General features: G+C 43.1%; 1 protein-coding gene across 3 annotated transcripts in view; it reads left to right on the plus strand.

Annotated features, from left to right (window-relative positions):
* Positions 1-26,779, plus strand: part of KCNAB1 (potassium voltage-gated channel subfamily A member regulatory beta subunit 1) — a 402,643-nt gene that overhangs the window by 278,220 nt on the left and 97,644 nt on the right. For all 3 annotated transcript variants that reach the window (XM_032852575.1, XM_032852577.1, XM_032852576.1), the window contains exon 2: positions 11,901-11,944. In XM_032852575.1, the coding sequence (XP_032708466.1) occupies positions 11,901-11,944 (44 nt within the window). The remainder of the gene's footprint in view (positions 1-11,900; positions 11,945-26,779) is intronic.

Here is a 26,779-nt window from a genome sequence, read left to right on the forward strand (position 1 = left end):
ATATATTCAGAACATTTCATCCCAAAGCAGCAGAATACACATTCTTCTCTAGTGCACATGGAACATTCTCCAGAATAGATCACATCCTGGGTCACAAATCAGGTCTCAACCGGTATCAAAAGATTGGGATCATTCCCTGCATATTTTCAGACCACAATGGTCTGAAGCTAGAACTCAATCACAAGAGGAGATTTGTAAAGAATCCAAATACATGGAGACTAAACAGCATCCTTCTAAAGAATGAATGGGTCAACCAGGAAATTAAAGAAGAATTGAAAAAATTCATGGAAACAAATGATAATGAAAATACAATGGTTCAAAATCTGTGGGACACAACAAAGGCAGTCCTGAGAGGAAAATATATAGCGGTACAAGCCTTTCTCAAGAAACAAGAAAGGTCTCAGGTACACAACCTAACCCTACACCTAAAGGAGCTGGAGAAAGAACAAGAAAGAAACCCTAAACCCAGCAGGAGAAGAGAAATCATAAAGATCAGAGCAGAAATCAATGAAATAGAAACCAAAAAAACAATAGAACAAATCAACCAAACTAGGAGCTGGTTCTTTGAAAGAATTAATAAGATTGATAAACCCCTGGCCAGACTTATCAAAAAGAAAAGAGAAAGGACCCAAATCAATAAAATCATGAATGAAAGAGGAGAGATCACAACTCACAACTTTGATCAACACCAAAGAAATACAGACAATCATAAGAACATATTATGAGCAACTCTATGCCAACAAATTTGACAAGCTGGAAGAAATGGATGCATTCCTAGAGACATATAAACTACCACAACTGAACCAGGAAGAAATAGAAAGCCTGAACAGACCCATAACCAGTAAGGAGATTGAAACAGTCATCAAAAATCTCCAAACAAACAAAAGCCCAGGGCCAGATGGCTTCCCGGGGGAATTCTACCAAACATTTAAAGAAGAACTAATTCCCATTCTCCTCAAACTGTTCCAAAAAATAGAAATGGAAGGAAAACTTCCAAACTCATTTTATGAGGCCAGCATCACCTTGATCCCAAAACCAGACAAGGATCCCATCAAAAAAGAGGACTACAGACCAATATCCTTGATGAACACAGATGCAAAAATTCTCACCAAAATACTAGCCAATAGGATTCAACAGTACATTAAAAGGATTATTCACCATGACCAAGTGGGATTTATTCCAGGGCTGCAAGGTTGGTTCAACATCCGCAAATCAATCAATGTGATAAAACACATTAATAAAAGAAAGAACAAGAACCATATGATACTCTCCATAGATGCTGAAAAAGCATTTGACAAAGTACAGCATCCCTTCCTGATCAAAACTCTTCAAAGTGTAGGGATAGAGGGCACATACCTCAATATTATCAAAGCCATCTATGAAAAACCCATCGCAAATATCATTCTCAATGGAGAAAAACTGAAAGCTTTTCCTCTAAGGTCAGGAACACGGCAGGGATGTCCGTTATCACCAGTGCTATTCAACATAGTACTAGAAGTCCTAGCCTCAGCAATCAGACAACAAAAAGAAATTAAAGGCATCCAAATCGGCAAAGAAGAAGTCAAACTATCACTCTTCGCAGATGATATGATACTATATGTGGAAAACCCAAAAGACTCCACTCCAAAACTGCTAGAACTTGTACAGGAATTCAGTAAAGTGTCAGGATATAAAATTAATGCACAGAAATCAGTCGCACTTCTCTACACCAACAACAAGACAGAGGAAAGAGAAATTAAGGAGTCCATCCCATTTACAATTGCACCCAAAACTATAAGATACCTAGGAATAAACCTAACCAAAGAGACTAAGAATCTATACACAGAAAACTATAAAGTACTCATGAAAGAAATTGAGGAAGACACAAAGAAATGGAAAAATGTTCCATGCTCCTGGATTGGAAGAATAAATATTGTGAAAATGTCTATGTTACCTAAAGCAATCTACACATTTAATGCAATTCCTATCAAAGTACCATCCATTTTTTTCAAAGAAATGGAACAAATAATCCTAAAATTCATATGGAACCAGAAAAGACCGCGAATAGCCAAAGGAATATTGAAAAAGAAAGCCAAAGTTGGTGGCATCACAATTCCAGACTTCAAGCTCTATTACAAAGCTGTCATCACCAAGACAGCATGGTACTGGCACAAAAACAGACACATAGATCAATGGAACAGAATAGAGAGCCCAGAAATAGACCCTCAACTCTATGGTCAACTAATCTTCAACAAAGCAGGAAAGAATGTCTAATGGAAAAAAGACAGCCTCTTCAATAAATGGTGTTGGGAAAATTGGATAGCCACATGCAGAAAAATGAAATTGGATCATTTCCTTACACCACACACGAAAATAGACTCAAAATGGATGAAGGACCTCAGTGTGAGAAAGGAATCCATCAACATCCTTGAGGAGAACACAGGCAGCAACCTCTTTGACCTCAGCCGCAGCAACATCTTCCTAGGAACATTGCCAAAGGCAAGGGAAGCAAGGGCAAAAATGAACTATTGGGATTTTATCAAGATCAAAAGCTTTTGCACAGCAAAGGAAACAGTGAACAAAACCAAAAGACAACTGACAGAATGGGAGAAGATATTTGCAAATGACATATCAGATAAAGGGCTAGTGTCCAGAATCTATAAAGAACTTAGCAAACTCAACACCCAAAGAACAAATCATCCAATCAAGAAATGGGCAGAAGACATGAACAGACATTTCTGCAAAGAAGACATCCAGATGGCCAACAGACACATGAAAAAGTGCTCCATATCACTCGGCATCAGGGAAATACAAATCAAAACCACAATGAGATACCACCTCACACCAGTCAGAATGGCTAAAATTAACAAGTCCGGAAATGACAGATGCTGGCGAGGATGCGGAGAAAGGGGAACCCTCCTACACTGTTGGTGGGAATGCAAGCTGGTGCAACCACTCTGGAAAACAGCATGGAGGTTCCTCAAAATGTTGAAAATAGAACTACCCTATGACCCAGCAATTGCACTGCTGGGTATTTACCCTAAAGATACAAACGTAGTGATCCGAAGGGACACGTGCACCTGAATGTTTATAGCAGCAATGTCTACAATAGCCAAACTATGGAAAGAACCTAGATGTCCATCAACAGACGAATGGATAAAGAAGATGTGGTATATATACACAATGGAATACTATGCAGCCATCAAAAGAAATGAAATCTTGCCATTTGCGACGACGTGGATGGAACTAGAGGGTATCATGCTTAGCGAAATAAGTCAATCGGAGAAAGACAACTATCATATGATCTCCCTGATATGAGGGAGAGGAGATGCAACATGGGGGGTTAAGGGGGTAGGAGAAGAGTAAATGAAGCCAGATGGGATTGGGAGGGAGATAAACCATAAGTGACACTTAATCTCACAAAACAAACTGAGGGTTGCTGGGGGGAGGGGGGTTGGGAGAGGGGGGGTGGGGTTATGGACATTGGGGAGGGTATGTGCTATGGTGAGTGCTGTGAAGTGTGTCAGCCTGGCTATTCACAGACCTGTACCCCTGGGGAAAAAATATATGTTTATAATAAATAAAATTAAAAAAATAAATAAAATAAAAATAAAAGTACATAACATGAAGTACACAGAATTCCAATTAAATTGAAATTGAAATACAGTTCAAAATATCTAAAATCTAAATTGTAGCTTAGTAAAACATACATTTCCTTACTAATATATTAAATAACACACTCTAAGGGCAGGTTGAATCTTGCAATTTCTAAGGATGATGAGTGTAAATGGTGAATGCAAATAATTTTTTGAGCTCTCTGAAACAACTGTGATGTGACATTGAAATGTCTGTAATTCCTACTGGAGGTAAAGTCACAGGTGATGTGAGTACTTCCATGGTTTGCTGCCTACATTCATAATTGCTGGAGATGCTCCGTTTCAGTAAGAAAGTAGTGAAAAAGAGAAGAGTCTTGTTTCCATTCCACATTCATGAACCTCCAAATTCTATGCCCCAGAGATAAAGATTCTAGATTCTTCTGATTTGGAACTCTGAGTTTTTTATTTCCAGGTGTTGGGATGTCTTGGGTCTTTGACACAGTAAAAGCAGAGTAACTTCTAGATAAGCAGTAACTAGACCTGGAGGAGCATTTCTCAATTCCGCCCCCTCTCCCCCTGCCCCCTGCCCCCTGCCCCCTGCAGAATATCTGTTTGTGTAGCCCTATCCACATAACCTTCTGTCCCATCTCCATTTCCCTGCTCCTGGAGATCCCAGAACCATTTGAAATTCCTCAGATTCGCATGACTTCTCAAACTGCCTTTGCCAACACAGTGCCGCCTTCTCTTTTGTCTCCCTTATAACCATCTTTATCCCCCCACTTTCCAGTTTTCTAATGATTCCCGCAAAATGACTCACGATTTGCATATAATAGATTCAGGATGGTTGCCATGTCTAAGCATAATGTCTAAGCACAAAGAGGTTCAAAAGGTCGGGGAAGCAGCTCTTGCCAGTCCCAGAGGTGGCCTCCTACCGGTTTCAGTACCAGAACCAGAACCCCACCAGAGTCCATGTTTGAAACACCAGTTCTAGGAAATAAGAGCAGAAAGCAACTGGCGTTTATTGAACACTGAAACATGCTGGGACTGGCGCTGCATCCATATTTTCTCACTTAATCATCAAAAATAAAAAAGTAATAGGCTATTAATATCTGCACACATGACTGAGGAAAGAAGCTTAAAAGGGCTAAGTAACCCACGCAAGGTCACCGGCAGCTAGCACAGTCGTCTGTGCTTGCGCATCAGGGGCCCGCCAGCCTGACTCCCACCCCCAGGGCTGCTGAGTTGACTGCTGCAGGTTCACAGCAGTCCCCTCAGGGTTGAACAGGAAAGGGCGTTCCTCCGTCCTCCAGTGACTGGATCTCTCTGCAGCCTTCAGCGCTGTGGGCCACTCCTGCCCTTCTGAAACTGTCCCCACCTTTGCCTTCCACACCCACACTTTGCCTTTCTCGATGTCCACCCCTCCTCCGTCTCCTTTGTCAACACACTTTCTCTCTGCCACCTAGCATGATGGAGCTTCTCAGGACTGGGCCTTGGCCATCTTCTCTGACCACTCTTTCCCTGAGTAGCTGGCCCCAGCCCTTGGCACCTATTAACTTCCATACCCAGAACACCTTCTCCCTATTCTGAGCTCCGGGCAACTAGCTTGGATATCTCTTGCATATCTCTTTTACCAAATACCCAAAGGTGATTCAAAACCCTCTATTTCTTGAATGAACCCTACTTCAGTGAAAAGAACCCCTCTTTACCTAGCCGCCCCTGTCAAAAATCTGAGAATGGCCCATTACTTCTCTTTCTCTTTCACCCTCATAGTCAATCAAACCCCAGGTCCTCTAGATTTTGCCTAAGAATATCTGGAATCTTCCCCATTCTCCTGTCTCTGCCAAATCAGAATTCAAGGTACAGTCATTTCTCATCAGGATTCACAAAGTAGCCTTCTAACTCCTCCTTTTGTCTTCCTTTCAATCCTTTCCTCTGTTTAAGTTTTTCAGCGGTTTTCCATAACTCCTTGATACTCAGATCAAAATCGGTAACATAATCTAACCTGTCAGACGCTGTTTGATCTTCCTCCCGTGACTCCCCGCTGCCGCCCGGAGTCACTCTGCAGTCTACTCTTCTACTGGCCTGTACTTCTTTTAGTTCTTCAGTGACCTTCCAGCCTCTGAGTATTTGCACATGTTCACTCTGCTTAGAAGGCTAATCCCTATTCTTTTCATTAAATTATTTTCTAGTCCTTCTTTGGATCTCAGGTTAAATGCTGCTTCCCTAGAAAACTTTTCTTAAGCGTCCAGATCAGGTCAGCTTCTCCAACATCCCAATTGTATACTGAGGGCATAGTGTTCTTTTATCAAATAATTAACTCTTTAGTATCTGTTTCCCCTTCTATTATGTAAGCTCCATGAAAAAAGCTACTATCTGATCCTCAGCCCATCCCCACTCCTAATACAAGGCTTAGTGTGTGGTTGACCCTTGGTATACCACTGTTGAACCAATTAATTACTTATAGGGGTCTCTTTCAGCCATACTTATCTAGACCTTTCTAGAATCTACAGGTTAGCACAGGATTTTGTATATTCAGTGAAAAGATGAATCTAGTTGGAATTTACAACTGACAAATGACCTAAGGGCTTAAATCAAAGAATCTGATAGAATCCTCTTCTACTTTGTTGCTACTTAAATGAAAGTAAGAATGAAACAAAGTTTCATTGTGCTGCTTGTCAGTGTCTGTTTTCAAAATGCATGGCGCTTTTTGTGCCTGGTGGTTTCCAAATGAGTCATTATTCGCTTCTCAACAGAGATGAATGGTGCCCTCCTAAATGTTATTACCACTTGTAGTCACCTTCATGGCTGTCAAAATTTATGTTCTTATGCAACTATCAAAACCAGCTGACTGACAGATAAACATGCCTTTGGCTCTGGATTTTTCAAAGAAGGTTCAATGTACATTTCTTTAAATAAAAAAGAAAAATCTGTCTACCCCAGATTTGACTAGTAACTTCCTGGTGGGGCACCGAAGATTAGCACAATGTGATTTAGAGAGATTAGTAAAACCGTTCCAACAGATGAGACAGCAGGTGACAAAATGACCTGTGTACATGAAAACAAGTCAAACTAAACTCACATACTTTTAAGTCATGCCTCTTGTCCCAGGTAATATGCTGCTTTCTTGGTCAAATGCAAGGTACCTATGTCAGCGAGCTGCTCCTCTTTTCTGAGCAGCTTACAACTGGGAATAATGTCTAAGACACACCTGTTCAGGAGAAAGCAATTTAAGATAAGACATTTGTGCTGCCGGTTTCTGCTTTTAGCATCTGTGATTTGTAAAGGAGCTACAAGCCTCACAGTGGCTTGTGAGACTGGGCCTGATGCTTGATTTCAGTTCTTACCATTATTGCCTTAAAATTTTAAAAAAGCCTGATGGATGCGTCACACAATGACACGAGGAATTCTGACTGCCTCTGTCACAGAGCTAACCGTTGGCCTAAGATGAGTTCAGCCTTGTATTCACAGAGGGGATGAACCTGCCCACAGGGGGTTGGGGGAGGGGTGCAGGGAGAGGCAACCTTGGTGTTCTCAGGAAGCTGTATCTCTTTTCCGGATAACTCTTTACGAAGCTTTGATTTAAGATTTAGGGTTTCCAGAATTTGACTGAGAAAGCTAAGTGTCCTGTGCCCCCATACTGATGTCATTCATTTCTAATATTAGCAGCAGAGCAGGCCAGGTTCGCCCGGGAAAGAGGAGCTTTTATTTTGAGTTGAACAGGAGCAGATACTAAAAATGAACACAGTGAGACTTCCTTCTGGCATATCTGACACAGATAAAATAGGTAAACCGGTGCAATGAGACTATTTTGACTCAAAAGGGAGAGGGATTCAATCTAATTACAAATTTGGTGTACTTACAGAAGTTTTATGTAGCCTCAGTTGTGTGAATGCTGAGGAATTAAGCAACAAAATGAAATTCTAGAAAGTTGTTTTGTTGCACACAGTCACACGACATCATGAAGTAGTCATGAAAATTCCATATGTGGGATGGAGAAGGTTCCAAGGCATCTGTTAGAGCCTAGCATGATATGTAAACTTTGCCATTATTTGGTGTTATAACCATGCAAACAAGCTTTTGATAATATAGTTTGTACTCACTAGATCAAATATGTCCAGTATTGGGGCTTCTGTTATCTATCATCTATCTATCTCTCTATCTACCTATCTATCACCTATTATCTAGCAAAGCTTAAATGGGTCAGAATAGCTGGATCATTGCCTCATCTCCATTTAGTGTTGTGTAGACATGAACAGAGGCAGAAGGATGCAGAGGCACCATGGGTAATCACAGAAATTGTGTTGGAGTTCTATGAGCTGAATTGGAGGGAGCTAGTTCCTCCCATATCCTTCATCTGCAGAGTGAGAAGCATCATCACGTGTTGAGAATGTCTTACACAGTAGGAATCTCATAGAGACTCACCCCTGGACAAAATAAAGGCAGTGGACTTGACCAGATATGGCTCATGACAGAAAATGCTTCTTGCTTTTAAAACAACCACTTTAAAAACAACCTCTCATTTTAAAAACAAGCACCTGGGTGGCTCAGTAAGTTAAGTGTCTGCATTTGGCTCAGGTCATGATCCCAGGGTCCTGGGAGCAAGTCCCACATCGGTCTTCCTGCTCAGTGGGGTGTCTCCTTCTCCTTCTGCCTGCCACACCCCCTGCTTATGTGCTCGCTCTCTCTCGCTCTCTCTCTCTGCCAAATAAATGTTTAAAAAGAAAAAAATGAACCAACCAACCAAGTTTGATAACCATTCCCTCTAGAGGGTGAAGATATTTAGAGAGAGTTAAAATAAAAATACCAAGACTCAATGAGGGATCTATCGCCTCTGTATAAATATTTGTCTGTCAGGGAAATTTTCACATAGTACAAAATCTTCTAAGGCTTTCATTCCAGAAAAGCTGGCCTGAGTGTTTAAACATCAGGGGCAAGAAAGTGGGCTATGTTTAGTACTTGCTAATTTGCAATTTGTTTTTGCTGACAATTCTTCAAGTTTTTCAAGTTTGGGCTTCCAAACCCATAGCAGAGTGATCATCATCTTCCTGAGTCACTGTCATAAGGAAAATAGGGCAGGTCTCCCCACCTTGGTGCTGGGGACAGTGCTTGGTAAGTACTCAGCAACATAACCTTGCCCTATTTCATTTGCTAGGAAAATCTCTCGCTCTACATAGTTTTCTGTACTCCTGTTGTTCTCAAAATAATGGAAAGATTAAAATTACATGAAAATCCTTACTGGGATCTGGATCTTTTTTTTACCCCCATGACACCTACATAGTGACACAAATACAGGTCTGAGATAGCTCCTTCATATTTTCCCCCAAAGACTTCTAGGGGAGGACACACCCCATTGTATTGTAATGACATGGTTGCTTTTCTGTGCCCTTCAGTAAAGGCAGAGGATAGCAGCACCTGGATGGCTCAGTTAAGAATCTGCCTTTGGCTCAGGTCATGATCCCAGGGTGCTGGGATCAAGCCCCATATCAGACTCCCTGCTCAGCAGGAAGACTGCTTCTCCCTCTCCCTCTGCCTATTGCTCCCCCTGCTTGTAGACACACACTCTCTCTTTTTCAAAAAAATAAATTCTTAAGAAAAAGAAAGAAAGGAAGAAAGAAAGAAAGAAAGAAAGAAAGAAAAAAAGAAAGAAAGAAAAGGTAGAGGATAAAAAACTCTTTGGAGGTAGAGAACCATAACGGGTTCCCCTCTGTATTCCCACGACCTGCCCATTTCATGGAACGTGATAGCCTCCCAGTAAGTCTTTATTGATGCATCAATGTTGAATATCTCTACCTGGAAGACTGCTACACACTATGTGGTTGACCCTTGAACAACATGAAGGTCAGGGGCAGAGACATGCTATTGTTGGTTGGAAAATTTTCTGATAACATAGTCCACACAAACTTTGTATATTACACGTATTATATACTGCATCCTTACAATAAAGCAAGCTAAAGATTATGTTAGGAAAATCATAAGAGAAAATACATTTACAGTATATTTATTTTAAAAATCCATATGTAATGGACCCATGCAGTTCAAATCTGTGTTGTTCAAGGGTCAACTGTACTGATTTTTTAAATTCTATATTTTAATTTTTAAGTATTTTGTATTTATGTATATATTTACTTTTTTTGTTTATTTGTTTTGGTGTAGTCTTTTTTTCTTCTCCCTGCTATATAGCTTTTGTTCTAGATTCCTGTCCTTTAAAATCAGTAGACTTTGAGACTAAAAGAGAAATCTTCAGATTTTATATCCTGTGGTTTTCTGAGAAACTACTAAAAGAATACTTTCTCATGCAAATGATTTTCATGGGAGAAGTCCAGTAATTTCTCTCCTCTTTAGTAGTTCAAAATATTTTTCACACATTCCTTTATGCAATAGTTTCCTTCCAGGTGTCCTTAACCCGCTTCAAATGGGAAAATGTAGCACTAGGTTTGTGAGAGGGGGAGCAGAGTCAGAAGGCACCCAAAATAATTATGCTTTGCATTTGTCTGCTGTATGACGCCTTAGCATACACCGTCATGTTCTAGTCCCACAGACCTGATGCCAGGTGAATGGCCCAGGCATGTGTAATAGCTCATCTTCCTAGTGAAGAAATTGAACCCCAGAGGAAGGAAGTGATTTCTCCAAGCTTCCCTGGCTAATTTCAACAATAGGTCAGAAACCTGCATCTTTCACCTCTTTGCAATGTGATGCACTTTGGACGAGGCTATGAAACTAAATGTGTTGCTTAGGTGGCATTTTATAGACAAGAATAATAAACAGAGGGAAAAAACAGATGCAAAAGTGAGAGCGCTGTAGTTACTACCTCTAAAGACAGCAGACTTGTGGAAACATCGAGAGAGCACCTAGAAGACCTGAGTTCTGCAGCAGTTGGAAATGTCTGTGCTGTTTTGCTTGGGGTAGAAGCGGTGGGGGCAGTAGGGGGGTGGGGGGGTGAGGAGTGTTCTCAGAAGAGCATCTGACCAGAGGGTAAAGGATACACTTTGCTACCATGTTTCAATTATTTAAGCTTCACCTCCTCACATTAGACCCCTATAAAATTCTAGGAGGTGTTCTCTCTGAGACTTTGATCTCTTCCATGACAGCTGTGAGGCAGATGGCAGGAAGATGGGGTGGGGGTAGGTCTCCACGGGATACCTTACCATGTAGACTAGAGCTCCTCGTTCTCTATTTAAAGAGTGGAAATGTATTTCCTCTTCTTGACAAGCTTTCAAGGGTGAAAAGCAAAGGGATGGATGAGGGGGGGAAAATCTATCATTTCAAAAATCTTGTAGCAATTTTATGTAGCCTTTGATAAAAAATAATATGACAGTCCCCTACTTCTGATGGTTTGACTTAAGGTCTTTGACTTTGTGATGGAGGGGAAGCCATGTGCATTCAGTAGAATTCAAACTTTGAATTTGAATCTTTTCCCAGGCTGGCAATATATGGTAGGTTACTCTCTCATGATGCTGGGCAGGAGGTCACAGTTCTCAGGCAGCCCTGCGATCAGGAGGGTAAACAGCCAATACACTTACAACTGCTCTATACCCATTCAACCACTCTTTTTTTTTTTTTTTTCAGTATAGTAGTCAATAAATTACATGAGGCACTCAACACCTTATTATAAAAAAAGGCTTTGTGTTAGATGATTTTGCCCAATTGTAGGGTACTATAAGTGTTCTGAGCACATTTAAGGTAGGCTAGGTTAATCTATGATGTTTGGTGGTTAGAGGAATTAAATGCATTTTCACCTTATGGTATTTTCAACTTAGGCTGGGTTTTATTAGGACATCACCCCATTGCAAGTAAAAGGATATCTGTAATATAGTTTAAACAGCCTAAAAGATCATCTTGAATTTTTTCTTGTAATAATCCCCAACCATCTGTAATAATACTCTGTTTTAGAAGTCAGTTTATTAGTTACTTGGCCAACAAATATTTATTAAGGATCCCCTGTGTGTCAGGCTCTGGGGATGAATAATAAATGAATAAGGAATGACTGGCTGATGAATGAGATACAGATTTTGCCCTCAAGGAATTCGTGTTCTAGGAAAAGAGAGAAAATAAATTTGTAAACAAATTCATAAAGATCATTCAGGGCTGAAAAGCTGCATTTTGTGGGGTCTGTTTTCATCTTGTGCTGAACCTGAGCACACTTTGAGTCTCCTAGCCCCCGAATGGAGATGAAAGACTCTTCCCAAGACCATAGACCCGCACCCGCAGCTTTGCCTCTATCACAGTTCTAGTCAAGATCAATGTCAAAAGTGAGAAATAGTATTCATAGTTCAGTGTGTTTCACTGAGAAAGTCATGACCATATGTTGCTTTATTTTTATTCCAGGAATCTTGGAAAATCAGGACTCAGAGTTTCTTGCTTGGGTCTTGGTAAGTACCAGGGGTTTATCGTGTGTGTGTGTGTGTGTGTGTGTGTGTGTGTGTGTGTTTGGCAGGGGTGATTGGGAAGTGGGAGACTGGGGAGAACACCAGGGGAGTGACTGGGATCATGTTGAGACCCAGTGTCAGGTGAGGAGGGGCTTCCTGACCAGCACTGACCCACTTCCTCTGAGCCTTTCCTGCCCAACACAGCCCTTTCCCTCTTTACACCCAAAGAGGCATTGTGGCCATGATGCCTCATGGGGTCCTCAAGAAAAAATAAATCTGATACTAAAGCACACCTTAGAGGAAGAAATTTATGTGTTTTATGTGTAGCATGTGTAGCAAATGCGAATAAAACTTTTGTATGCATTGTATGCTCACCTCACCTGTAGCTTCATCTGAATCTTTTTCTATCCTTATTTTCCCTTTGCCTAATTTACTTACTTATTTTTCTATACTGTTGTGTATTTTATGTACTTTTATAATGTACCTTAAGTACTCTCAGGACAAATTACAAATTGTGTGTGTGTGTGTATAAATATAAAATTTCCTCCCAGAAAATGTAAATATTTAAAGAAGAGTAAGTTGAGATGGCAGTGGTAACAACATGAGGATGGTCTGAAACAGTGATATCTGAGTGTGAAACTTGGGGAGATATAAGACTTCCAGATTTCTTCCAGATATAGAAAAAAGCAGCTTTGGTGTTTGGGTCCTTCCACACCATAAGGACTATTCCTGTAACCTAAGAGAGTCTAGATTATGATGGTAGCTGAGGCAATGATGAGAAGTGGTCAGATTATGGCTCTGTTTTGGAGGCAGAGGCTGACAGGTTCTTTGATTCTTTGTGGAATGGAGGACAAAAAAAGAAGAGGCAAAGATGACTGGGGGTCAGGGGAGGGGATTGCTTGAACAGCAGAAGGATGGAATTCCCGGTAAATGGGGTGCAGGAGAATGAAGAAGGAGAGCTTTAGAAAGGGGGAGATGAGAAGATTAATTTTTTGGATGTATTAAGTTTCAGATACCTGTTAGATATCCAAGACAAAAAAGGTCGAGTAGGTAGATGGATATGTGAATCTTGACTTTAGAAGAAAGATGTGGGCTAAGAGCATGATGACTTGAAAGACCTCAACATGTAGATGCTGTTTAAGCCGCAAGACTTGACGAGAACACTACGGGAGTGAGTAGAGATAACACGTGGGAGCAGAGGGTCTGAGACCTGGGAAGTCCGACATTAAGGAATCAGGAAAATGAGCAACAGTCAATAAAGAAAACTGGAAAGATGCAGCCAATGTGGCAGAGAAGCAGGAGAATGTGGAGTCCTGGAATCCAGGTGAAGAAACTTTATAGGAGGATGGAGTGACTAACCCTATTAAAGGCGGCACATAGGTAAGCAAGATGAGGGTCAGGAATTGATTGTGTAGCAGCAGGGAGGTCACTGATGACTTTGAAAAGATCATTGTTTGGGGGTAGAGAGCTCATGCATGATCAGAGTGGGTTCAGGAGAGCAAATGGGTTCCAGAGAATAGCTTATGGCTACTCATTTGATGACTATTTCTGTAAGAGGAAACAGAAAGGAGGGGCAGTTGGCTAGGCGGACAGAGTCAGAGAGAGTGCTTTTACACATGGAAGATGTGATAGCATATCTATATGCTGATGAGGATGTCCTTTTGAGAAGGAAAAAAATGATGTAGGAGAAGACAGAAAAATACCTAGAATGATTTCTCAAGACACAAGAAGACAGTATCATGAAAGCAGGCCGAGTACATGGGCTTTTTGAGTGTGGTGGGTGGTTGACTGTGGTGGTAACTTGTGGAAGTTCTCTTCTATTGCTGCTGTATTCTCAGTGGAAATCAGAAGCAAGGTCACCAGCTGTTAGTGAGGATGGGAAGGAAGTGTTGAAAGTTGGATGAGAAAGAGGACATCCAGGAAAGTGGAAGAGTACATAGACCGAGGGATGCGTCGCAGTGATCTGACAGCATTATGGGTCTGCTTGAGGTTCATGCTACCAAATTTAAAGTGAGCCCGTCTCCGTGGCTGGGTGTTTTTCCTGCAACCACAGGTTGGGGTTTCTCAAGGGCATGTGATGAAAAAGAGAAGCCAAGAAGCTGAGAGTTTAGGGAGGAGGGTGATTATAATGGCGGGCCTCAGAGTTTAAACTGAGCAGAGAGGAAGATGAAGACTAGAGCCAGAAAAATGATCCATGAGTGAAATGAGGAGGGGGAGGGATAGTGGGAAAAGGGCAGGACTGATGAATCGTGCAAACAAAGGGACCAAAGATTGTTGGAATAAGAGCGGTAGAAACAGACTGAAGGATAAAAAGTGGTAGTTAGAAAGGGGAATGCTTGAAATTGAGATGATAGGTTTTCAGTGTTGGGTAGCAACGAGTCTAAGGAGTGTCCGTTGGCAGAGGGTGACTGGAGTTGTGCTGAAGACAAGATCAGTTGAGAGGAGGAGGTCAAAAAACTGAGAGATGAAGGTGCAGGGAAGGCTTATCTTTGGGATCACTGAAATCACTAAAAAGTGTGACAAAACTAATATTGAAGGGGCTCCTGGGTGGCTCAGTCGGTTAAGCAGCTGATTCTTGATTTCAGCTCAGGTCACGATCTCAGCGTCCTGGGATCGAGTCCACCTCTGGCTCCACGCTCAGTGGAAAGTCTGCTTCTCCCTCTGCCTCTGCCCCTCTCCCTGTAAATGCACTTGTGCTCTCTCTCTCTCTCTTATATAAATAAATAAAATCCTTTTTTTTTTTTAAAGAAAAACTAATATTGAAGAGAGTGACAGTAAAGCCAGAGCTAAAATGTGCAAAGCATGAACGAGAATGACTAAGGGTGGTTAAGTGACTGTAACATGGGAGCCTGGTGATGTGGGATTCAGAGCCATGGGCAGACACTGGGGAAGGGCTGGGAGGAACATATCTTGGCTCCTATTGAATGAAAGTGTGGCGACCAGGGAAGGGACAGTAGTAAACGAATCAAAGGTAGTAGTGACAAATTGTGCCACCTTTCACAGTATTTCAAAGATATTGAAGACTATCGATGCCTGAGGTTTTCTGACTCTCCTGAATGATGATTTGGGAGGTGAGGGTGGTTGGTCTTCATTCACCATAAATCTAAGGGAATGTGACATTTGCTTAATTGATGGCTCTGATCTTGTTACCATTTACTTGAGTTTGAAAGACTCTGGAGGTTCATTATCTGAGAGAGTTTGACCTTAGTTTTTTTGAGAATGTGTTGTATGGTAAACAATTATTCACTATTTATCGTTGAAAGAAATCGCCTATAAATAAAAATTTAAAAATAGACTAGGGGTCCCTGAATGGTTTTGTTGGTTAAGCATCTGACTCTTGATTTCGGCTCAGGTTGTGATCTCCGCGTCGCGAGATGGAGCCCTGACTGGGTTTTGCACTCAGCACAGAATCTGCTTGAAGGTCTCTCTCCCTCTGCCCCTCCTGCTTGTGCTCTCTCTTTCTCTCTAAAATAAAAAATCTTTAAAAAAATTTTTTTAAAGAAATAGCATCATCTAAGAAAATATAAATTAAGAAATGTAGTGGAAAATCATAGAAATATCTTATAGTATCTATGGCAAAAGAAATTTAGTCAGAAGAACCTAGAAAACTCAAGCAAAAGCCCTTAAAACAATAAAAAATTTAGGTGTCTATGAAGTCCCACATGTAAATGAGTCTCCAAAGGGGGGACAGCGTTTTTTTTTTAAAAACCCAGTGCATGTGTGTGTGTGCGCACGTGCACGCATGGATTCCTTTTGCTGGTTACAGGGATTCCAAGATGAAAGCAGCAAGGATGCTGCTTTCAAACTGTTCCCAGAGTCATAGGAGCTGGGCATGTGGAAACAGACACTACATTTAGCACATACCCTAATGGAGAAAACAAAATGAACCAAGTGTGAGGAGAGTCTCCTGAAGAATTTGGGACAACTTCACAGGAATGTGCTGCTTGAGTTGAGACTTGAAGTCATCAAATGGAGAGAGAGGGTGAAGGATTCCAGGTAGATGGAGCAACGTGAGCCTGGGACACCGCATGGAGCAGTGGGTACTTGGGGAAACTGTAGGCTATGTGTAGAGTATCGTGATCACAAGGTGTCTGCAAAGCACAAGGATATACGCCTGGAAGGAAAGCCAGGCCTGATCATGAGAACCCTTGTTTGCCTTGCTAAGTCATTTAGCGTGTGCCCTCAAGGTCTCTGGTGTTCCTCCAAGTCCTGAGGTTCCCAGGTCCCAAGGAAACGCTCAGGGGTGAGGCACAGACAGGGCTGACCCCCCTCGCCCCACCCTCCTCCTTCTATTGCCACAGCTCTGTCAGAGGAGCTCCACTTTTTCTAAACTAAATGTAAATATTAAAAATTTTAATGTAAATTTTGATATAAAATTTTGAAAGTAAATGTATATTTTTAATATTAATCTATTTTGTAATAGCATATGTAATAAAGACTTGATCTTTCAGAGCAGTTTTAGGTTCTCTGTGAAATTAAGCAGAAAGGATAGATTGTCCCCTTACCCCATATACCTACAGCTCCCCCGACAACCGACATCCCACACCCAAGCACCGCATTTGTTACAGTCCTACACTGGTATGTCATTATAACCCAAACTATGGTTTACTCTAGGGATCTGTATGTTGCCTGGTGTCGTATGCTCTGTGGGTTTGGTCATGATGTGTAGTCATCATTATAGTATCACACAGATAATCTCCCTGCCCTGAAAATCCTCCATGCTCTGCTTATTTATCTCTCCCTCCCCCACCCCTTGGCAACCACTGATTCTTCTTCTATCTCCGCAGTGTTGTGAGTTCTAGAATTTCATACCATATAGACATCCCACAGTATGTAACTTTGTCAGATTGGCTTCTCTCACTTAGCAATGTGTGTTTACGTTTCCTCTCTATCTTTTCACAGTTTAATAGCTGATTTCTTTTTAGTGCTTTCTATTCCATTTTGAAGGGAGGGATAAAAGCGTCTTTCTGCCAGAAAAACAACAACAACAACAACAACAAATTTTTAAAAACACCATTCTACCCCATGAAAGCCATTTCAATGCTTGAATCAGGAGCAGGACATCATCAAACGTAGCAGACTTGTTTCTGACAGCTACATATAGCTAGATTGAGGGAAAGGGTTGAGAATGGAGACATGGAGATGAATTCGGAGTCAGGCGACGAGGAGGTAGTGCAGGAGGCATTAAAGAGCTGCAGAAAGGAGGAGCTCATTCGGGAGGAAGAACAAATGGGACTTGGCAACCTGGTGATGCAGGATGAGAAGTCTCCCTGAGCAGAGGAGGGGGCCTGGGTTCGTGGATGGGGCATCATGGTGGAGAGCTATCATCTCAGAAGGAAGAGATGCAAGAGGAACAGTAAGAGGAAGCATGGCTCAAAGAAGCAGGAGCATTGTGGGGACAATGACCAGAGAGCCTGTCAACTTCTGGCTTCAGAGATCTAGTGGGCATAGAGAGTGCTGGAAATACAGACCCAGGAACTTCTAACAATGGCAAACCCAGGCTTATCATTGAGGTCACCTGCAGATACAGAGGACTGAGCTATTTGGACGGGTTTAGGGCACCTGCCTGGTAGAGTGTACCAGGCTGTATGCTCCCCAAGAGCAGAGACCGAGTTTTTTTTCCCCTACACCCCTATTGTACTCTTAGCAGAACACAGTATCCAGCAAATTGTAGGCACTCTCTACTATTTATTGAATGAATGACAGGCTAGATGGACCCATGGCTAAGGAATGGCAAAAAGCCCACAGAGTCCTAGTGAAGATCTAGCTGAAGTTAGGAATCATGAATAGCTGGGGTCCAGCCAGCTAATGTTTTTTGTTTTTTTCCAGCAGCATATCAACACAGACACAGGGAAGGCCAAGTGGAGGTGGGAGGTGGGGAGTGGAAAGAGGACACAAAAAGAGGTCCAGCATCACAGATTGTCCCCAGAGTGTGTTAGGGACCAGAGGGTCCACTGCATACACTGTGATACGGAGTCCAGGCTGGGGTAGGGCTCGGAGCCATATCTGCAGGGCTCTCCCTCCTGCAGTTAGGAGGCCTGTCTGCCCACACTGAGTTACCCCCACAAGGTCTCACATTAGCAGCAAGAGGCCTGCCTGATTTGTTCCATGGGAGGTGACACACCATGGTGGGCAGGTGCCCCTACAGGTGTTTGAAAGAGGCTGACTTAACCCTGCACTGTTCACTCTGGGAGTGTTCTCACCGCTGTGGGTGGGTGGTCCTCATTCAATCAGTTGAAGGCCAGAATAGTACAAAAAGGCTGACCTTCCCTGACTAAGAGAGAAATCCTTCTCCCTCACTGCTTTGAGCTGGAACGTCAGACTTTTTTGACTTTTAGACTTGAAATATCCTTTTTTCCTCTGCTCTTAAGTCTTCTGGCTTTTGGACTTCAACTTAAACCATGGGCTCTTCTGGCTCTCAGGCCTTCTGACTTGGACTGAATCTGCACATCTGTTCTCTTGGTCTCCAGCTTGCGGACGGCAGAACTTGGGACTTCTCAGCCTCCACAATGATGTGAGCCGACTCCTTGTAATAAATCCCTTTACATATATATGTACACACATGGATATTTTTATATATATAACAAATCTATGTATAAATACAGATTTTATATTCTATTTTAAAATATGTATTATAAATAGAAAATATATAAATGCTTACATATAGAAAGATATGGAATAAGGAATTATATTTAAAATTCTATTTAAAAATTAAAAGATTCTGTTTGCCCCAACACTTAGGGATAAATGTGTTTGGCTAGTTTGGGTTTGTCTTTTTTTTTTTTAAGATTTTATTTATTTATTAGACAGAAAGATACAGTGAGAGAGGGAACACAGGCAGGGGGAGTGGGAAAGGGAGTGGTGGACTCTCCACTGAACAGGGAGCCCAATGTGGGGCTCGATCCCAGAATCCTGGGATCATAACCTGAGCCAAAGGCAGATGCTTAACAGCTGAGCCACACAGGTGCCCCCATTTTGCTCGTGTTTTAAAGCATCACATAGGGGCATGTGGCAAGCTGAGCAGCTAGAGATTTGTAGGAAGTGACACACGATATCTAGGGAGCGGGGAGCCCAGACGAAGGGATGTGTGGTCACGTGCTCATTTTTCAGAAAGATAAAAAATACCATCATCCCAAAGGAGGTCTGGGCTCTGCTCTGACAGGATGGGCATTTTATACCGTGCTACGGGATGAGGTTTGGTCTGGGTTTGAGCAGGGAAAAAAGAAGGAACACCCCATGCTTCCAGGGCCCTGTTTTCCGTAAGCCTCAGGGCTGTAACTCCTGGGCAGGGCAGACTCCCGTCACCCCGTGCTGCCCTCTTGAGGCAGCCCCTTCACACCTCACTCTGGAAGGAACAAAGTCCCAGAGTAAAATATTAAACACCTTGGGAGCCTACACCGAGTCTCTCAAGAGGTGGTTCTTCTGAGCTCTGGCTGCACATCAGGATTACCCATGCCTTTAAAAAAATGCAGGTAACTGGCGGTGCCTACATGATTCAGTCTGTTAAGGGTCTGACTCTTGATTTGAACTCAGGTTATGACCTCAGTGTCTGAGATCGAGCCCCGTGTTGTGTTGGGCTCTGAGCTAGGCTGGGGAGTCAGTTTGGGGTTCTCTCCCGCTCCCCCTCCCCCCCTCCACTTTCTCTCTCAAATAAATAATCTCTTTAAAAAAATAAAAATGCAGATAAGCAGCTCCCTCCAGACCTTTTGAGGAAGACGCTCCCGGGGCCCATTCCAAATGCAGGTGTTTTTAAAAGGTGGCCCTGATGATTCTGATGTGAGGACAGGGTTAGAAGCCATTGCCCCAACCAGGTGGAAGGAGATGGAAACTTGTATGAAGGGGTGCTGGGGAACCAGCATCTATGATCCCCTTCTGCTGGCCCCTGGAGCTGGCCCGAGGCATCCCCACCTGAATGGCAGGCACTCAGAGGAAAATCTGCTTAGCTGAGGCCTGGCCTCGGGACTTCTCTAGAGTGGAAAGTTCCTGGGGCAAGCAGATTGGGCTCACTTCCCCTTCCATTCAGCACCTGTCACCTGGGCCTGTCTTGCCTTATACCCTTCCCTAATCGAGGGAAGCTTCCAAAGCAAAAGCAATGAATTGTAAGACTAAGCTGTGTGGGCCTCTTTTTTTCATGTGTTGTATATGTGCAGAACATTCTCCTGGCTCATCTTCCTTGGCCTTAGAGATGCTTTCACAGGACAAAATATCTTGACACTAGGAGAACATGACATTAAATATTTAACATAGGTGATATTATTTTTGTGACATCCTTCGTGAGTCTCATTCTTGTTGCCAAGGCCAATGTAAATTAGCCCCTTTACCTGTCATTATAACAGCATGACAACAAGAATTTATAAAGTGCCTCTAAGACACTTGAGAAACCATTGAAAGAGTACAATGTCTTCCTTTAGAGAGTTTACCAATTTTTTTTGCCTAATACAGAGTGAACTTTCTTAAGACCAAAATATCCACAAAATTTAAATACTGCATGAATATTAAATGTGGACTGAAAGAATGTGGGGCTTGTCACCTTTCCTGGAACATCTACCTTGAATAATTGCCATGGGGCCTACACATTAAAACTGTAACAGGCGTTTGTATTTTTACAAGGTTGTTCTAGAATACTGCTTCCACATTTCCTGCTTTCATGAATTAAATCCTTCGGAGTTGCTGACGCCCTCGCTACACTCTGAATTGCCAGTGAGTCCTGGACATGTGCCTTTGCCTTCCCTTCTAGAGTGTACTGGGAGCTAAGATACAGCCAGCCTGGGAGAACGGCTGCCTGATGTTCCACACGTTTCCAGAGCCATGGCCAGGGGAGAGCTGGAGGACAGAACGCAGAGAGATCTCTAACACCCCACTGCACACTACCCTGTGCACACACCCACCCACCATCTCCCTCAGGGCAGTTGTAAAAAGATGAGTAACCCCCACTTGCTACCTGTGGTTCAAAAATGAAGCCAGTAATTGTATGATCACCAGGTAGCAGGGAAGAGAAGGTCCTCCAGATACCAGGTGTGGGCAGTTTGATGGAACAGATCATTTATATATACACGTGGTCTCACACTTATGAGAGGGGGATTTTGTCCTTGGAGTCACCACCCCGTGTAAAAATGAGAAATGTAGAGGCAAGAAGAGGGGAAATATATTGTCCAAGGCCAGTGGTAGAGACAGCAGAGCCCACATCTCCTGCCTCTGGCCCTCCACTAGCTGCCTGATTTCCCAGCCTCCAGCCTCCACGTGCCCACAGCCTCTTCCTAGCCTCAGCTTCCTCCTGGAGAAGAGAACCGTTGGACCAGGCATGGAAGGCTCCTTCCATCTCTCACAGTCATGATGTGGGTGATCAAGTTCAGGATGAGCCCAGCGTGGCACTTGGGTGAGAAGTCCTTCTTTCTGCTTTAGAACCAGAAAATGTGGGAGGCTGAAAGGCTCCCTGGACTCATTCTCGAGTTAGGGTAGGCAATCAGACGGAATGGAGACCAGAGGTCACGTCTCGTGGCCCATGATCCAGAGTGCTTTCCCTGGAAGAGATTTCCAAGTAAGACTGCAGCTGAGGGCAGACATTTTGTTTCCGTGTGGATGCTGTGAACGAAGCTGTGAACTCCTGACTTTCCCTCTGTGCGTATCGCCCTAAAGACGTCAGATGTCTTGGGGCGCCTGGGTGGCTCAGTGGGTTGGGCCGCTGCCTTCGGCTCAGGTTATGATCTCAGGGTCCTGGGATCGAGCCCCGCATTGGGCTCTCTGCTCAGCAGGGAGCTTGCTTCCTCCTCTCTCTCTGCCTGCCTCTCTGCCTATTTGTGATCTCTCTGTCAAATAAATAAATAAAATCTTAAAAAAAAAAAAAAAAGACATCAGATGTCTTGCCCGTAGCTCCTGGACTCAGAAAAGAAGCTTGACTGAGGCACACCTTGTGTACATGCAGGTCTATTCATAGTGTCACCTTGTGCTTTGTCCCACACACTACATTTATAAGCTTATTTTCTTAAACCTAGACAGCATAAAAACCCAAATGGAAGTTCAAGAAAGTTTCCTAGTTTCAGTCCGCAATATAGCTGAATTCCTCTAATCATGAGACTAAAAAACCAGGGGAATCAGTTGGGGCGCTGTCCTGTGAAATGGGCTGTTCGGGTTAAGAGTGTGCAGAGCTACGGGAGCCACCTCTAGGAGGGCAGCACGAATGCCTGAGGGGTGACCAGCTCTGGGTCAACACATGGAGGGGAAAGGTGTGGAGACTCATACCTCTGCCTTAGAGGCCTCAGCTGGTTGAAATCAGGAATAAAATCCTCGTTCTTTTTACAGATGTTGAGTGTGAATCAATCCAAAATCTTCTTGACTAAGTAAATGGAAAACCCAGCCAAAGCAATGAAAACATCAGCTTATGCCAGAATAGAAACTTCTGGCTTGATGCAGGGATCAGATTCTGAACTCAGCAAATGGGAGATTTCATTCTCAGGCTCCTCTCAGAGTAAAAAGATGGTGGCAGCAGCTCCAAGCCTCATGTCTTATTGGCTCTGACTGGCTTGTGTATCCATCTCTGAACCAATTATTGAAGGAATTCAGTCGATCAGGAACCAACCCTAAAGCTGTGGAAGGGTTTAAATGTACCTCAACCACAGAATGCAGATTCCCAAAGGAAATTTAAAATGCTCTTGCACTTTAAAGTGCAATTTAAAGTGCTCCTCATTCCTCTGCTTTGAGTTAAGAAGAGAACATAGCCCTGGAGCCTGAAGACATTTCCCCCATCCCCATTTTAGCTTATCTGAGCTTTTTCTACGTCTTTGGTGGCCAAGGTTGAAAATTAAAATTCTCTCAGCCTTTTCTACAGTGTGAGGTATGCTCAGAGTTTGGTGGCTCAGCTCACATTGACTTCTTGTGACCTCTCTTTGCCTCATCACCAAAACTCTCCTCTGGGGGGGATATATGTAGCTTTGTCTTTTTAATATATTCTCCTTCACATTTTCCCCCCAAATGTTGAAGAATCAGTGAGCCCCAGGCTCATTTACAAATAAAAGCTTCATCCTAACAGTTGGATGATGAAAATATGCAAAGGAGGACCTCCATGAGAGCAAAGCAGAAAATACCTTCAATGCTCATCTTATATCTGACAACTAATTAAGATAGGAGGAAGAGCCACCCAACATATAATTATAGAAAATGGGTGATGAGGTAAGGAGCAGTAGCTGAATTAGAGCTGACAGTCTATCCATGGGGCTCTCTTCAGGCTGTGTGGAAGGAAACAGGAGGATGAACCCGGCTGGTGGGGCCCTGCTTCTGGTGACTGGGACTTGTCATTTTTCTTCTTAGTTGCTCACTCACCTCCCCTAAGCGTCCGCCTACTGCTCCATGGTGCCCTTTCCCTCAGCCCTAACTGGGCAGAAAGTGTGGCCCGCTCAGCCTCAGATGGTACTTATAACCACTGGCTTGCTGAGAAGAGGAGACGGGATGGGTCCTGAGACAGTTCTGGAAGTGGCTCTCTATCTGACTGTCACCCCTCACAGCATCGCCAGGCTGAAGCTGGAAGAGCAAAGCAGTCCCCCTCCCTTTCAGCACCTTCCTGGGAGAGGCAGTTGGCTGCCATGACCCTGCTGGTGGGTCTGCTGCCTCAGACACCACCAGCGCCTAGTTTGTGAGCTCTCAGGGGGCCAGGAACCATGATGGATTTGCTCCTTCCCCTCAAGCACGGAGTCTGGCACTCTTCTCGTTCATTCTCATGTTCAGAGATTGCACAAAGATGTGCCTGATGCTGTGCTGGGGAAAGGAGAGAAAAGATGCCTCAGAGCCCTGGGGACTCCAGGAAACAGAGCCCATATTATCGTTTGCCATTTTTGCCTCCGCCATCTTGGCATGGTTCCAGGGAAACGATGGAGCCTCAATAAATACTTCCCAAATGAAGCAATAAACTTAGCAGGAGAAGCCTGGGAATCCAAATTAGCATGGCCTGGAGAAGGAAATTTAGGGGAGAGAAAATGATGAGAGAGAGGACTTTGGGAGGATTAGGAAGAATACTGGAGGCCATGCCACAAAGCTTAGAATTGGTCTGTTTTGTGATGGGGAGTCACTTGGCCAGATGCATTTTAGGAAGCTCATTCTGGTCACAGTGGTCACAGCAGACAGCAAATTAGAGAGGGCTAGGAATAGAAGCAAGGAGAGAGACTGCCCAGGACTCAAATATTCTCGCTTTTACAGAAGATTAAATGTAACAATCAGTTAATTACTCATTAACTGTGAGCCCTGTTCAGCATACTGTGTGCATGTACAGAGCGCCTGTACAGAATATATATGGAAATCATGAGTAAATGAGCCTCGACCAGATTAGCAAGCAAAAGATGGGTAAAGGAAATTTTTTTAAAAGCAAAAAAACAAAAAGCAAACAAAAAAACAGAAAAATGACTTACTATAGGTGTCAGCATAACAAATTACAAAGGTTTAAAGATGGGGTTTTAAAAAGTGCTGGTTTCTAGATATGTTCTTTATGTTAGAGAACACAAAGAAATGTAAAATAAAGAAATGGGCAAATGAAAATCAGACAAATGTGAACAAAAATGAAGTGGAGTGGTGTTGTGAAATTCACATTCAATGAAGTAGAATTCAGGCAAGGAAAAGATAGAGTAATGAGAGGTGATAATGGGTCAACTGAGGTCCCTAAGAAGGAGCAAGGGCATCTGCAGAGAAAAAAATCTTAGATAGAAGGAACCCTCTTCTACAGTGACAGGAAGAGAGGGAAAAGGACAGGTGTTATTTTAGTTTATGGTCCCTTAACTCGGGAGCCAGTGTCAGGCACACACCAGCTGAGGGGGAAGGACATGGGGTGTCTGCGTACCAGGGGAAGTCTGTGGGCAGTTGCAGGCCACCAGGAAATGGCCAGGACATCAACTGTATCTGTATTGGGTAGGTTGCTGGGTTTGGGAGCAAGAAGTAGAGGGGATTATAGTTTGTCAGCTTTTATGTTCTCTGTGAAGCAGGAAGCTTGATTATCTGCTGATGTTGGAGGAAGAGGAAGTGGGGCCTGAGGTTGAGAAAAGTAGGGCATCTTTGGAATCCAAACAGTGGAGAAAAATGATCAGAAACCAGAGCTGTGGTGGGCTCTAGGTGTCATTACTATAGACTGAGAATTTACAATGCAGCCATCTCTGTATTCTGTGACTTTGTCCAGCACAGCTCAGCATCTTAGTTATGGGTGATGAGAAGCCATACAGTCAGATTTATCCCAGTGGTGGGGGAGGTGGGGGGAGGATTGCTAGGCAGCCACAGGGAAGGAACAGGGAAGCTATGGAGTTGAGAATAGGGTAAGAAAATCTTTTAAATACTGAATCTCGTCATTCAGACATCCTAACCTTCCCGGTCAAGGAAGGAATAGAAGACAAATTAGACTGGAAGAAAGTAAAGACTTTAAGGACAGAGTGTGTGGGGAAATGTAACTGTCCAAGATTGGCAAGGGTGAGAAATTCTAGCACACGAAGGCTAATCCCCCGATTTCTATTATATGTATTTAGAATATGAATGAGGCACACCTCCACTCAAGTTCTCTTATGTGTAAGTTCAGTTCTGTATCTCATGGCAACTTTGTGGTCTTCTGTTGCCGCTCCATCAATGTTTTCTACTGTGTCATCTAGTAGTCATGGCTGGTCGTGCATAGTTTTTTTTAAATTGAGGTTTATACTTGGGAGTTTGCAATATCCAAGGTGTGCTGAATGTATATAGTTCCTATACCAGTATAACTTTAAGAAGACTTGGCATTTTAGTCACATGGATCAGTGGTTGTGGGGTCCATCTCTAATTGCCCCACTGAGCCATATGAAGAAGACAGTGGATTCTCAATTACCTCTGCTGGGAACAGTAACACAAAATTGAAAATGTATTTATGTTTGTCTTTGGCACGAATTTTTTAACTTCTGTTTGAGTATGGGTTCCACAGGCACGAAAGCCTATTCAATTGAAATCAAGTGTTGTCTAGACTGAATAAAATATGCAGGAATGGCATAATGCCACAATAGCCCATCTCTGCCTAGGCTTCTGGTAAGCTTTTAGACCTCCATATTGAATTAATCATTCTACACAGCACCAGTGGGAGAAATTCCATCGTGACCGCATCAGACTGATGTGTCCCACTTGTAGCCTGCTCCATCAGGATTGGTGGCCCTTGTTATGTTGTCCCAGAAAACAAGACTGCTGATGCTCTTTTTTATTCCACCCGTTTTTTATTCTCACTAAGCTATTTTTGCTACAGTCATTTACTGCCACTGGGATTTTTGTACAAGGTTAATAGTACTAATAAAATGAAGGGCAAAGCACCAAAGAGAGAATCTTGAAAGAATAGTCTGTAACCCTTTATTTGGTCAGGGTTAAAAACCCTGCAGGACATTACAGTCTCGAGTTTGGGATCCAGGCCACTTTCTGCCTTCTTTGTTGAGTTGTTCTGCGTTCTCTGGGCCCAGCACTTAAGGTCATACTGGGATCTCTTAGAGGGATCGAGTCCATTCCAATGATGTCCCAACTGCTGCCTGCACTAGTTTTTGACCCCGGTGGCCATTACAGTCACATTAGGAGTTTTTTTTTTTTTTTTAAGATTTTATTTATTTATTTGACAGACAGAGATCACAAGCAGGCAGAGAGAGAGGGGAAAGCAGGCTCCCCGCCAAGCAGAGAGCCCGATGTGGGGCTCGATCCCAGGACCCTGAGACCATGACCTGAGCTGAAGGCAGAGGCTTAAACCACTGAGCCACCCAGGCGCCCCCACATAGGAGTTTTTAAAAAATATCTGTGCCTGGGATCTTCCTCAGACCAGTTAAAGCAGACTCTCTGGGGGAGGAGCAGGGCATCAGCTCCCAAGTGGTCCTA

Source organism: Lontra canadensis, unplaced genomic scaffold (genome assembly GCF_010015895.1).
Source record: "Lontra canadensis isolate GAN:19392208 unplaced genomic scaffold, GSC_riverotter_1.0 scaffold6, whole genome shotgun sequence".
Taxonomy (NCBI): Eukaryota; Metazoa; Chordata; class Mammalia; order Carnivora; family Mustelidae; genus Lontra; species Lontra canadensis.